The following is a 14,395-nucleotide window of genomic DNA, read 5'->3' as shown; positions in this document are numbered from 1 at the left end:
AGGTTATTCCACAACTAAACAACACAAAATATTAAACTTGTAATTTAGCGCTTTCAGTTCAAGTTTTTTACACATTTAGATTTTTTATGCCACTATAATTTAACATTAACCAAGTTGAATATGACTAAAATATTTTATTTTTTTTGCGTGGCGTGGTTTTATACTAACCTAAAAAGAAAGGTTTATTGTTTAATTACAGGTAGAGGTATTAACAAATCAGGCTGCGCAGAAAACCAAAAATGTAGTGATTGCCTGTTCTGCGCTACTCGCATATCCCATCATTAAGTAGAATACTCAAGGATTTTACATATAAACTTACTAATTAGCTCTCTAATTCTACTCACCCTGGTGTCGGCGTCACACCTTGGTTAAGTTTTTGCATGCAAGTACATACAGCTATCATTTAAAGGCATATAGCTTTGAAACTTATTTTTTCTTTTTCTAGGTCAATTACCAACCTCTCTGGGTCAATTTCCATAACTCTAACATGTATTTTGAGCAAATTATGCCCCCTTTTGGCCTTAGAAAATTCTGGTTAAAGTTTTACATGCAAGTCACTATCTCCAAAACTAATGCAGATATTGAATTGAAACTTCACATGTGTCTTTGGGGTTATAAAACTAGTTGATAGCACCAAGTTCCATAACTCTGACCTTCATTTTGGTCAAATTATGCCCCCTTTTGGACTTAGAAAATTCTGGTTAAAGTTTTGCGTGCAAGTACATACAGCTATTACTAAAAGGCATATAGATTTGAAACTTATTTTTTCTTTTTCTAGATCAATTACCTACCTCACTGGGTCGAGTCCCGTAACTCTAACATGTATTTTGGGCAAATTATGCCCCCTTTTGGACTTAGAAAATCCTGGTTAAAGTTTTACATGCAAGTTACTATCTCCAAAACTAATGCAGATATGGAATTGAAACTTAACATGTTTCTTTGGGGTTATAAAACTAGTTGATAGCATCAAGTCCCATAACTCTGATATGCATTTTGGTCAAATTATGTCCCCTTTAGAACTTAAAACTCTTTTGATATTTAACATTTTGGGTAATAATTTCCTGCTTCTGTGACAATATTTCGAATAGTCGAGCTTGGCTGTCTTACGGACAGCTCTTGTTTTAATTTAGTTGTTTCATTATACTTCAACATAAATGTACTAAATTAAAAAAAAAAAACTTGAATATTATACTACTTTGTCGGGATGTCTTTCTTGCACCAAAAGCAAATCCTGAAATGACGCCCATATTGTAAGTATTATTAATAAAAACTCGTAATATTATGTTCGTCATTGCAAAAGCTACAATTTCAGTCGATAATGGTATAATAAAGTTAAAGTTAACATGGTTTATGAAATAAATTCAAAATAATGGAGTAATGGAGTATTAGGGCAGGACAAAACACCCTGCACAGATAACAAATGTAATATTTTCTTCACGTTTTGATGAAAATTACTCTTTTTTTCTATTTATTTTCTACTATAAAAACTTTTTAAAAATGATATCGATATGTTGTTTTAAAAATGAAATAATTAATTATATTTGAAATATCGGTGTCATTTCAAGATTTGCTGTTGACGTGGGACTGACATCCTGCACATGTTACAGATGTAACATTATATTAATCTTTGAAAAAGCTACTGGTACTACTTTAGTCTGTAATGGTATTACGATGTTAAAAGTTAACATGAAAAGAAGTTTATGAAAGATATTCAAAATATCAAAGTAATGTCAAGATTTACTTTCAGCACAAGACAAAGATCCTGCACAGATAACAAATGTAATATTTTGTTCACGTTTTGAGGAAAATTACTCTTTTTCTATTTATTTTCTACTGTGAATATATTTAAGAAAAAAAAAAACAGTTATATATTTTAGAAATCAAATATATTTAAAATATCGGTGTCATTTCAGGTTTTGCTTTTAGTGCAGGGTCGATATCCTGCATACTTTACAGATTTAATGTTATATTCATCATTGCAAACACTACAGTTTTAGTTAATGGTATAACAAAGTTAAATGTAATATATTGTATGAAATATATATTCAAATTATCGGAGTAATGTCCAGATTTTCTATTAGCGCAGGACAAACACCCTGCACAGGTAATAAATGTAATATTTCTTTCACGTTTGATGACACGACCAATCGCCAATTAAATTATCGTAGCCAGAACTAGAATGGTTGTTAATGATTATTCAGGAGTCTGGGAGGCACTATGGTATTACTGGAACTGATGGATCTGCATCGACCATTTATATTTGACTGTCTTGTCCGCCCAGTTACTGAAGTGAACCTATGTACTGAAATAAACATGTGCACCGTTAGCCTGTCATTCAGTAACACATGTATCATCAGTACATGTTATCATGGAGGTGTCTATTGATTGTTATGCAATAACGAAAATAACTGGCACAACAGTTGTGCGAACAAAAAAAAAATCAGCATGATTGTCATGAGGGTAAAGAAATAAATCAACATGACAGCCTCATCCTCATATTATGGCAATGGCAAGGAGTTTGGTGACTGTATGTACCTGTAGATCCAATATCTAGAGGTTTGGTTTCAAGAGCTCTAGACAAAGGGCATAGGGCTATATAGAGGTCCGTTAATTAATATGAATACTGACAATGATATTTGCAGATAGAAGACTATAATTTATCTATCAAAACAGAAGATTATTTGAAAAAAAATGCTCTTGTTAGCTCACCTGAGCACAAATTGCTCAAAAGTAAGCTATTGTCATCAACATTTGTCTGGCATCTGTTGTTAACATTTTACCTTCTGGACACTCTGGGGTCAAAAACTAGGTCACCAGGTCAAATCAAAGGAAAACCTAGAAGCTACATTTTAAGTCCATTTGTCAGGGAAACTGGTAAGAATGTTTGTCTTGATGATATCTCGGTCAAGTTCGAAACTTTGTCATCTTGGATCAAAAACTAGGTCACCAGGTCAAATCAAAGAAAAACCTTATGAAGACTCGAGGTGAGTTATTGTGACCAATCATATTCCGGCGTCTGTTGTGTTGCGTCTGGCACCTGTCAACATTTGCCTTGTTAACACTCTAGAGGTCACAGTTTTGATCCCATCTTTATGAAACTTGGTCAGAATGTTTGTCTTGATGATCTCTAGGTCAAGTTAGAAACTGGGTCATCTGGGGTCAAAAACTAGGTCTTAGGCCAGATCAAAGAAAAATCTTGTTAACACTCTAAAGACCACATTTTAAGTTTGAAACCCATGAGAATTAGTCAGAATGTTTGTCTTGGTGACCTCTAGGTCAAGCTAGAATCTGGGTTTGTGGGATCAAAAACTAGGTCACCCAGTTAAATCAAAGAAAAACTTTGTGTATGCAATAGGGGCTGCATTTTTCACCGGATCTTCATGATTTTTTCAGAATGTTTGTTTTGATGAAATCAAGTCATCTGGGGTCAAAAACTAGGTGATCTTTTGAATCAAAGAAAAACCTTGTTGTATGCAATAGGGGCAACTTATTTTCACTGAATATCCGTGGAGTTTGATTAGAATGTTTGTCTTGATGAAATCTAGGTCAAGTTCGAATATGGGTCATATGGGGTCAAAAACAAGGTCACCTGGTCAAATCAAAGAAAAACCTTGTGTATACAATAAAGCTTGGTCAGAATGTTTGTTGTTTCAAAGTCTTGGATGATTTCAAATCTGGGTCATGTGGGGTCAAAAACTAGGTGACTAGATCAAATCAAAGGAAAAGCTTGTTCACATTCTAGAGGCCAGTTTTTTGTTCCAATCTTCACAAAACTTTGTCAGAATGTTTGTCTCCATGACATCCTGGGCGAGTTCTAATCTGGGTCATGTGGGGTCAAAAACTAGGTTGCTAGGTCAAATGAAAGAAACTGCTTGTTTACACTCAAAAGGCAACATGTTTGGCCCAATCTTAAAAAAACTGGTCAGAATATTTGTCTCCATAAAATCTCTGATGGTTTAAAAATTGAGCAAAGGGATGGTGTTTGAAATATCAGAGTTTGAGCAAACAAAAATTGACTGTAGTTGTATCTTTACTAAGGCGTATACCTTTACTGGCCCGCTTTGCATGTTAAAATATAAGTTGAGTCTTCTATTTCTGTTCACTTTGGAGAAATGTGACATTTTCAATATGAGCTGTGCCATGGGAATACCAACATAGTGGGTTTGCATCCGCGCAGTCTGGTCAGGATCCATGCTGTTCGCTTTTAAAGTCTATTGGAATTGGAGAAACTGTTAGTGAACAGCATGGATCCTGACCAGACTGCGCGGATGTGCAGGCTGGTCTGGATCCATGCTGGTCACAAACCCACTATGTTGGTTTTCTCATGGCACGGCTCATATATAGGTGAAATTGTGTTTCCCTGCACAATAATTAGAATAGTACCTGTCAATACTTACCACTAGATCTAACATAGAGTATGAATGTGACACTTTCCTCAGAGAGTGTTGCCTGCCTAGCAACAAGGTGTGGGAAAGACTTGTATTACATCAATATGTGTTTTCTCTAAAATATTAGAAATGTTTGCAGCTGACATATATTTCCTGCGATAATTTCTCTGTTAGTGAATATTAATTAAAAGGTCAGATATAGTTTTGGTGCATATTTTTGCAGCAAACGGTTGATGGGTTTATGGACTAGATTTTTAAGAAAGGAGAGCATTTTATGAATAAAATGACAGTATTAGATTTGTCTTAAGTATCTTGTGAGAAATTGGAATATTGGAGTTTTGACTAAATCATAAATAAATGTTAAAACAAATGATAAACCTTAAAAATCAGTGAAAAAAAGATACGTTGGTCGGAAGTGTAACTTTCGTTTTCCGTTTCACAACTGTAAAATGGTTTACGCACCTGCTTGCACAGTTTATGGATATTAAATTTGAAATCACTGTCAGGATTGTTCTCATAGAAAACTTAAAAACAATACAACTGGTCAGTATTTTTTAACCAGTCTTTCATGAAAAAACTGGAAAATGGATTCTTATCAGAAGCGATTGAATCGAATGTTCAGCATTGAGACTGGAATGTATAATTCACAACATGTACCAGACTATACCAGACGCTCTTTGTTGCAACGAAGTTACTCTCTTTCATCACTGTCAAATAATATGCCTTCAAATGTTCATTCGCCGGCTGCCAATCAGTTTTATCAGAAAGCTGATGATCCACAATGCGGTAGTGTTTGTTTAGTATTTTTGCGGGTATATTGAGTATAACGCCATGACAGCACAAATTAGGCCAAATAGCCATTTTCGAGCCTAGATGACAGTGAAAGAACCCGTTCTGACAATATTTCAGGCCCGGGGCAAAAATGGTTGATGAAGTCAAATGTTTTGTAATAATTGCATTAATGTTTAGAAATTTCTTTGCATAGTATGTTAGTCAACAATAGTTATTTATTGATTATTAATAAGATTTTGGTCAGCAAATGGATTTGTTAGAAAATTAACAGTTAAGTCATTTACAAAATTATTTGAACCGCACACTGAGAGAAGCAACATAGTGCGTTTGCGACCAGCATGGATCCAGACCAGCCTGCGCATCCGTGCAATCTGGTCAGGATCCATGCTGTTCACTTTCAAAGCCTATTGTAATTAGAGAAACTGTTAGGGAACAGTATGGATCCTGACCATCATAAGTATCGATACAAGGTATTGGACCTCTATTAGTAATGTTTAAAAAATGACATTTACTTAGTATATTCTAAAAGTTGATCGTGTTTTGCAATGTGTTGCAATTTTTAAACAACTTTTACAGTGCAGTTTTTTTTTTTTTAATATTTTTTTTTTAATAAATTTTGTATAATTTATGGTATTTCCTCAGGCTGAAGTAGAGACAAACTTCATAGTGATGGCCACTGTCCAAAACATTTGCAGAGAATTTGTTTTACCATCAATTTTAATAAAAGAAACATCAAACTATTGGTAAACAAGTAAACACAAAATAAAACTGTCAATATCATTTTTTCTTGGGTGCCTCAAGTAAACGAATTTATTGAGACAGACATCGAAAAATTAAGGTTGAGTCCTGTGGGACTGTTTTAAATTTTGCTCACTTCATTCAAAAATAACCTTTGGGGCAGAAATAAAACCTACCTACATATCTTCAACAATATGTACAGGCAAAATAGAGAACTTTAACTGCATGTAACTAAGTATTTTTAAAGATGTCCAACTCGGCCCCCTTCTATTTCAGAGGTAGATTCACTTTGAACAGCAAGAAGTCGCTTACCAAATAAAATATTTCCACTTTTTTACAATAGATCAATAATAAGTCTTGATAAAAGTAAAAACTTACCAAAAAGAAAAAGGAAAATAAGGAAAAAAGTTTTGGCCCCAGTGGGGCTTGAACCTACGTCCCCTGAAAAATTCCAGTGAAAGAAGGTGAATATACATGTGTGTATTTTGCTGAAATTCACAAGAAATGCAAGATTGTAAACTTATTATTACCTCCTTTTCTGTGTCTTGGTTATGCAACCAAGATAGATTGAAAACTGATTGAGTTCAGAAGCTTTATCAGTGCAGCAATTTAAAATCTTGCTTTTTGTTTCAGATTGTTGAAATATCTCGATATCTATCAAATGCAAATTAGCCGCGCCATGAGAAAACCAACATAGTGGCTTTGCGACCAGCATGGATCCAGACCAGCCTGCGCATCCGCGCAGTCTGGTCAGGATCCATGCTGTTTGCTTTTAAAGCCTATTGGAATTGGAGAAACTGTAAGAAACGGATGCGCAGGCTGGTCTGGATCCATGCTGGTCGCAAAGCCACTATGTTGGTTTTCTCATGGCGCGGCTCAGATTATGTTGAAATTTAAAAAAAAAATGGACTAATTCTGCTTTAAAAGAAAAACAGTTTATATTAAAGTGACGTAATTACAAAACTTCATAGACAAACAATAAAATATAGATTTTTAATAGGAATCTAGCTATATGGTATGGGTCTTTTTGTTCTTTAAAAAATCTAATTGAATATAAAAATGTCGTAAAATGTTGTTCAAATGTAATTGACCACCTTTAAAAGAAGCGAAATGGAATTCACATGAGAGATGGGACGGTTTTTTTTTTTAGCTTTTCTGATTTTTGAAAAAAAATCGATGAGGTATTGTCGTCACTTGAAAAAAACTATAAGAGCTACAGCTTTGATTTGAAACTTTGCACTATTGGTTATCATCATTAGAGGACTATGTAGGCCACAAACCATAACTCTGATATACATTTTGTCAGAATTATGGCCCTTTTTGTACTTAGAAAATTTGAGTTTCTTGGTTAAAATTTTTGTTTAGGTCCACCTTTTCTCAAAAACTATAAGAGCTACAGCTTTGAAACTTTGCACACTTGTTAATCATCGTTAGGGGAATATCATTATGTAGGCCAAGAACCATAGCTATGATGTGCATTTCGTCAGAATTATGGCCCTTTTTGTACTTAAAGAATTTGAGTTTATTGGTTAAAATTACTGTTTAGGTCACCTTTTCTCAAAAGCTATAAGAGCTACAGCTTTTAAACTTTGCACACTTGTTTATCATCATTTATTAGGGGTCAATGTAGGTCAAGAACCATAACTTTAACCTGCATCTTGTCAGAATTAGGGCCTTTTTTACATTAGAAAATCTGAACTGTAACTCTTTTCTTCCATGTTGTCCTGGCTTGTCCAGCACTTGCAGACGAGCGATGGCACCCGTAGGCGGTGCTCTTGTTTTTTAATTGCATGTTAAATCAAAATAATAGCAAAATGCTGTATGCTAGTACCACAGGTGGCAGTAGCGTACCTAGGATATAGTATGGGTCCATGAGCCATATACACTTAAATATATTACAATTATTACGTTTTCTAAGGGAAAAAAATACCAAAAAGTCATTTTGAAAAATTTTTGTCACAGGGGCAAAAAAATTTCAAAATGACTTTTTGGTATTTTTTTCCTTAGGAAACGTAATAATTGTAATATATTAAAGTGTTTATGGCTCATGGACCCATACAATATCCTAGGTACGCTACTGCCACCTGTGGCTAGTACAAGTGGAATTCAGAAAATTTTGAGACTGATTGCAGAGATTTGGTTTTTATCACTTTTGCTCAAAATCATGTCAGTTGAGTTATATTCATCAGAACTATCCCAGATTTTGTCACGACTGGTATTGATTCCCACCATAATATTAAAAGCTATATTTAGAAACTCCTGTATTAGTTGATCATAACCATACTGAAACTGACACCACTGCCAGGCAGAGAGATTTTAATGACAGGTGTTACTGAGAAAGGAGAGTCATGAAACTATCTCAGGTACATGTACAAAGATTAAATACCTCAGAAAAAAAAACAACACACACACACAAAGAAATGTAAAGCACAATTTTTAAAAGTAAAGGTTTGTGTGTAATATTTCTCCATTTTTATTTTTTTTTCATTTTTTAGTGGGACTTTTAGAAATCATTTTAGTTTTTAGCTTATACTCCTAGAGTTCAGCTGAACACTTTAGGGTATGGTAGACTGTCGCTCAAATATAATTACTGGTACTTCAGCCTGTTAATGAACTGACCAATCAGATTTAGCCCTGGGAGTTAGTAAAACTGCTTTTGCCCTGCTAAATCATTGTGACTGTTACAAGCCGGGAGCCAGTCAGCACTGTCTCGTAACAGAGTAAGTAGAGTTCAGCTCTTTTAATACGGAAAGTGGTACTAAATAGAATATAGTGTAGTCTGTCGACTTAACATGCTAAGTGTGTGTGGAAAGTTTGAGAAAAAAAGTAAATGTGTGTAAACTTTACAAAAGGGACACAAAACCATATTAATGTTGGTTTATACTAATCTTTTTAAATTTTATCTTTATTGTGATAAAAGCTGAAAGCTTATTTGAATCACTCAGGAGTTCACTTCCTGGAAAAAACAGTGCTGATGTCATATGAGAGAAGGCATGGTGGTGACCCACGTAGGTCTTGAACCCATGACCTCCAGGTTGAGCAGCCTACAACTTAACCTCTAGACCACTGTTCCCTCAAAGGTTTATGTTAAAAAAATGAGCACTCCTTATATATGGATTGAGGTTAGTTGCTAGTTTCCATGCGTCTTTAACCTAGTAGAAAGTAAAAAGACTTTATGGCCTGTTTTACAAAAGGAATCTACATTTTAATTTAATGTAACTTTTTATACATTTCAGGTACACCAGACAGTGTGAAGAGTAACAAAAAAAGAAAAGGAGGTTCTAGCAGTAGAGAGTAAGTTCTCATGTATATTCATTGAATTTGGCATTTGCCTTTGAAGTTTTTGGTTTTCTAAGTTCTATGTCACCACTATTAGTCATTCTAGCTGCGCTTGCGTGTGATTTTCAGTTTTAATTGCATTTGAAAACTACAGCATACTGGAGACGTTCAATAAATCTGTACGAGACACATTAATTTCTCTCAAATAATATACCGGTAGCCTATGATTTCCCCATAAATAACAATACCAGTAGGTATCACACTAGTATGGTTTAAAATTTTCAATGTCTTTCTATCCACAAATTTTAACGTTAAAGATACAGTTATGCAAGCACTAAGCAGCTGAACGGAGTGATATAATCTGGCTGTTTAAGGCAGGTGGCTACTTTATACAGATGGTAGCTAAGGCAGGTTTATTTACACATAAAATTGAATTTACAAAGACTAATTTTGTTTTGACCATAAACATTTAAACATACTTGTAATGAATCTATATACAGATGTTCATATTGTTGATACTGTTTCGATTTAGAAGACATGTTTTAGTGTTTCTGAGATGTAGGGGGAAAAAGAACTTGTTAAAAAATAATTTTTATTAAGTTTATTTTATGTCAGGTAAATTGCATGTATCTAATATGATGGTCTGACATATATAAAATTAAGTGGTCACTTGGGTATTGCGACCATGGAAAGTCTCTTCCTTGGGGTCAATTCAATATAATTTAAAGGAATTTAAATAATATTTCTGTAAATTTAAAGAAATGTTGTTTTGAATATCAAAGGATACAATTTCATTTTACTTGTGGGATATTTTGTGTTTGATTCATCTTACGATATATACTGTAAAGCATGAAGTTTTGTGGGCATAGAATTTTGTGGTCTTGGCAGAAACAGTTTTTTGTGGATTTCAAACGTAAAATGGGGATTTAACTTCTTCAGTGGGATTTAATTTCATGGATTGACTCAACGGAGATACCTGTACTAGAAAATTTGATATCCATGAATATTAAACATTTTTCAGGATGAAATGATGAGCTGTAATCAGTTTTAATATAATTCTATCTTTTCGAGTTAAAAAAAAAAGTTTAGTAATTGCCATATGTCATATTTTTATTGCATTGTAAGTTTGGCACTGTAATTTCAGCTCTGACGATGAAGACAGTCAGCCAGGGATGTACGCCAGCAGCGATCAGGCAGATAAGGAAAAGTTTGCTCGCGAGAGTCACTGCGAGATTGAGCGACGGAGAAGAAATAAGATGACATCATATATCAATGAACTTTGTGACATGGTGCCAACGTGTTCCACACTTGCCAGAAAACCAGATAAACTTACTATACTCCGTATGGCAGTATCACATATGAAGTCACTCAGAGGTATATAAACACAAGCTTATTCAATTGTCAAGGCCCACTCCTTCAGTTATAAAACCCCTGGAAAAAAAACCGGTATTAGAGCGTCGTCTGTATATTGGTCTATCCTCCTAAATTTTGAATTACTAAAATTCTTCTGGAGAATCCGTATACTTTAAAATCATTTAATTTTGTGAGCATGAAATTTCATGGTTTTGGTGAAAATGGCAATTTTGTCGGGATATGAATTTGTGGATTTCTTTCAACTTTTGAACATAAAATGAATCTTGTTCGTTGGGATTAAATTTCGTGGATTTACCACGAAATCCACAAAAATTAGTCCCCCATGAATATTAATGATTTCACAGTAGATGATTGGTGGCAACTTTGAATAAAACTTGGGTACATACACGGTTTTGCTTTGGAATGATAGAGGATGGGAGGATTTTATCTGTGGAATACAAAAAAAAATCAGCTGATGAAAACTCTGGTTTTTTAGCTCACCGGAGCCAAAGGCTCATGGTGAGCTTTTGTGACCACTCAGTGTCTGTCGTGCGTCATCCGTCATGTGTCGTGTGTCCATCAACATTTTCTAAAAAAATCTTCTTGAAAACTACTGGGCAAATTTTCACCAAACTTCACAGAAATGATTCTTGGGTGGTCCCCTTTCAAAATTTTTCAAAGAATTTAACTTAATGCAGAACTCTGGTTGCCATGGCAACTGAAAGGAAAAACTTTAAAAATCTTCTTGTCCAAAACTGCAAGACTTAGAGCCTTGATATTTGGCATGTGATATCATCTTATGGTCCTCTATCAAGATTCTTCAAATTATGCCCCTGGGGTGAAAAGAAGCCCAGCCCAGGGGGTCACAAGTTTTACATAGACTTACATAGGAGAAAATCTTTTTGTCTGAAACTGCAAGGCCTAGGCTTTTGATTTTGGTGTAATGCATTGCCTTGTGGTTCTTTACAAAAATTGTTCAAATTATTACCCTGGGGTGAAAAGAGGCCCTACCCTGGGGGTCCCAAGTTTAACATAGACTTATATAGGGAAAAAAAATAAAAGTCTTCTTCTCTGAAAGTTCAAGGCCTAGGCTTTTGATATTTGGTATGTATCATTGCCTAGTGGACCTCTAACAGGATTGTTCAAATTATGCCCCTGGGGTGAAAAGAGGCCCCACCCTGGTGGTCACTTGTTATATGAGTTATATAGGAAAAAATACTTCAAAAATTATCGGATCATATTTTCTGGACTGTTTCGATATAATTACCTGTTGTATCCAAGTGATTATGTGTCACCTTACTGTTACCTTGACCTACTGACCTACTTTCTTGTTTTTAGCTCACCTGAGCGTGAAGTGCTCAAAGGTGAGCTTTAGTGATCGCCCTGTGTCTGTCTGTCGTCCGTCGTCAACAGTTTGACTGTTAACACTCTAGAGGTCACAATTTTGGCCCAAACTTTATGAAACTTGGTCAGAATGTTACCCTTAATAAAATCTTGGATGAGTTTGATATTGGGTCATCTGGGGTCAAAAACTAGGTCACCAGGTCAGATCAAAGGAAAAGCTTGTTAACACTCTAGAGGTCACAATTTTGGCTGAATCTTAATGAAACTTGGTCAGAATGTTACCCTCAATAAAATCTTAAAAGAGTTCGATATTTGGGATCAAAAACTAGGTCACCAGGTCAAATCAAAGAAAAAGCTTGTTAACACTCTAGAAATCACAATTTGGGCCCAATCTTAATGAAACTTGGGGATAAAAACTAGGTCACCAGGTCAAATCAAAAGAAAAGCTAGTTTACACTGTAGAGGCCACATTTATGACCATATCTTAATGAAACTTGGTCAGAATGTTAATCTTGATGATCTTTAAGTCAAGTCCAAATCTGGGTCAGATGGGGTCAAAAACTAGGTCACTAGGTCAAATCAAATGAAAAGCTTGTTAACATTCTAGAGGCCACATTTATGACTGTATCTTCATGAAACTTAGTCAGAATGTTATACTTGGTGATCTTTAGATCAAGTTCGAATCTGGGTCATGTATGGTCAAAAACTAGGTCACTGGGTCAAATCGAAGGAAAAGCTATTTTAACACTTTAGAGGCCACATTTATGACCATATCTTAATGAAACTTGGTCAGAATGTTAATCTTGATGATCTTTAGGTCAGTAGGTCAGTGAGTGATACAGGACCTTCATGGCCCTCTTGTATGAAATATAGCAGGCAAGTATTATCTAACAGCTATAATATATTTTAATTTGATATTGCACAGAAAAACCATTTTTGCTTAGAATGAAAAAAGTTCTCTTATGAATTTAGGTATCAAATATATGGAAAAATATGCATAATTTTGCAGATGTTACAAACCTGATAAGAAATTCATTTGTCAAAATGGTGAAAAATATTTAAAATATTGATGTATGTGCTTCAGTTAACAGAGTTTAAAAATGAGTGTGTTAATAAGTTTGCTTGATTATGCATGCATTAAGTGACAATTTTTGAGTCACTAAAATGGATTGAAATAAATTACAATGTTATTTATGCAAATATGCTAATACAAATATGCTAATTAGTTTGCAAACTAATAGAATAATAAGTCCGTGCTCTTATATGATACTAATAGTTTAACATTTACCTTGTTATATTTCAAAAATGGACTGGTCCATCATTCAGTTTGGGCAGTACCATTTACTATTTAAAGGGGTGTTCACTGAGAATATACTGACTGAATAGCGAACAGTGTAGACATGCAGGCTGATCTTAGTCTGCACTGGTCGCAAAGGCAGATTCAGTTGCTGACAGTAGGTTAAGGTTAAGAAAATATATTGAACCATTCAATAGAAGAATGAGTGGACCAGTTACTTATCAAGAAAATATAAAGATTTTATTTACAGGAAGTTATTTGTTGGAATGATAAATGTGTTATAAATGATACACTTGTAAACGTTTAGCCGGCTGGCGGCAAGTGATTCTGCGACCAGTGCAGACCAAGATCAACCTGCATGTCCATGCAGGCTGATCGTGGCCTGCACTGTTCGCTGTTCAGACAGTAAATTTTCAGTGAACATCCCTTTGAATAATAATGGTACTGCTCAAATTGGACCAGTCCACTCTGGAAATTTAGCAGGGTAAAGGTTAATATCCCATCTTTTCAACTGCCAAGATTTCCTGAATGATTTATACTTTGTCTATGATATTTTACTAACAAATATGTATAATTACCAGGAACAGGAAACACCAGTACAGATGGATCATACAAACCCTCATTTCTCACGGACCAAGAGCTTAAACATCTCATATTAGAGGTAAGTTAGCATTTACCAGTCTAAGTCATTGATATTTTCCATTATTTGTATATGACTGAAAAATTGCTGAAAAGACTCTAATCCCAAAGAAATACACATGAGCCGCACCATGAGAAAACCAACATAGTGGCTTTGGGACCAGCATGGATCCAGACTAGCTTGCACATCTGGGCAGTCTGGTCAGGATCCATACTGTTCGCTTTCAAAGCCTATTGTAATTAGAGAAACCGTTAGTGAACAGCATGGATCCTGACCAGACTGCGCAGATGCGCAGGCTGGTCTGGATCTGTGCTGGTCGCAAAGCCATTATGTTGGTTTTCTCATGGCACAGCACACATACATGATATTGTACAGTCATGTACTGTGAAAAAATTCTATTTTGTTGACATGAAATTTCATGGGTTTGGCTATACTTGCCATTTTGTGGATATATTGTTTTGTGGATTTTATGGATTTCAACTTTTGAGGATAAAATGTGTAGGAAGTTATATATATTTTGTTGAGATTTAATTTCTTGTATTAATGCAATCAGAACATACCCAG

General features: G+C 34.8%; 1 protein-coding gene across 1 annotated transcript in view; it reads left to right on the top strand.

The window, feature by feature from the left end:
* LOC123566650 (aryl hydrocarbon receptor nuclear translocator homolog) overlaps positions 1-14,395 on the top strand; it is a 31,762-nt gene that overhangs the window by 2,196 nt on the left and 15,171 nt on the right. Inside the window, exons 2-4 of the mRNA XM_045360937.2 lie at positions 9,155-9,212; positions 10,342-10,571; positions 13,773-13,852. Coding sequence (XP_045216872.1) covers positions 9,155-9,212; positions 10,342-10,571; positions 13,773-13,852 — 368 coding nt within the window. The remainder of the gene's footprint in view (positions 1-9,154; positions 9,213-10,341; positions 10,572-13,772; positions 13,853-14,395) is intronic.

This window comes from Mercenaria mercenaria, chromosome 8 (assembly GCF_021730395.1).
Source record: "Mercenaria mercenaria strain notata chromosome 8, MADL_Memer_1, whole genome shotgun sequence".
In the NCBI taxonomy this organism is placed as follows: domain Eukaryota; kingdom Metazoa; phylum Mollusca; class Bivalvia; order Venerida; family Veneridae; genus Mercenaria; species Mercenaria mercenaria.
The sequence above is the reverse complement of the archived record's forward strand: the minus strand, read 5'-3'. Positions and strand labels throughout refer to the sequence as shown.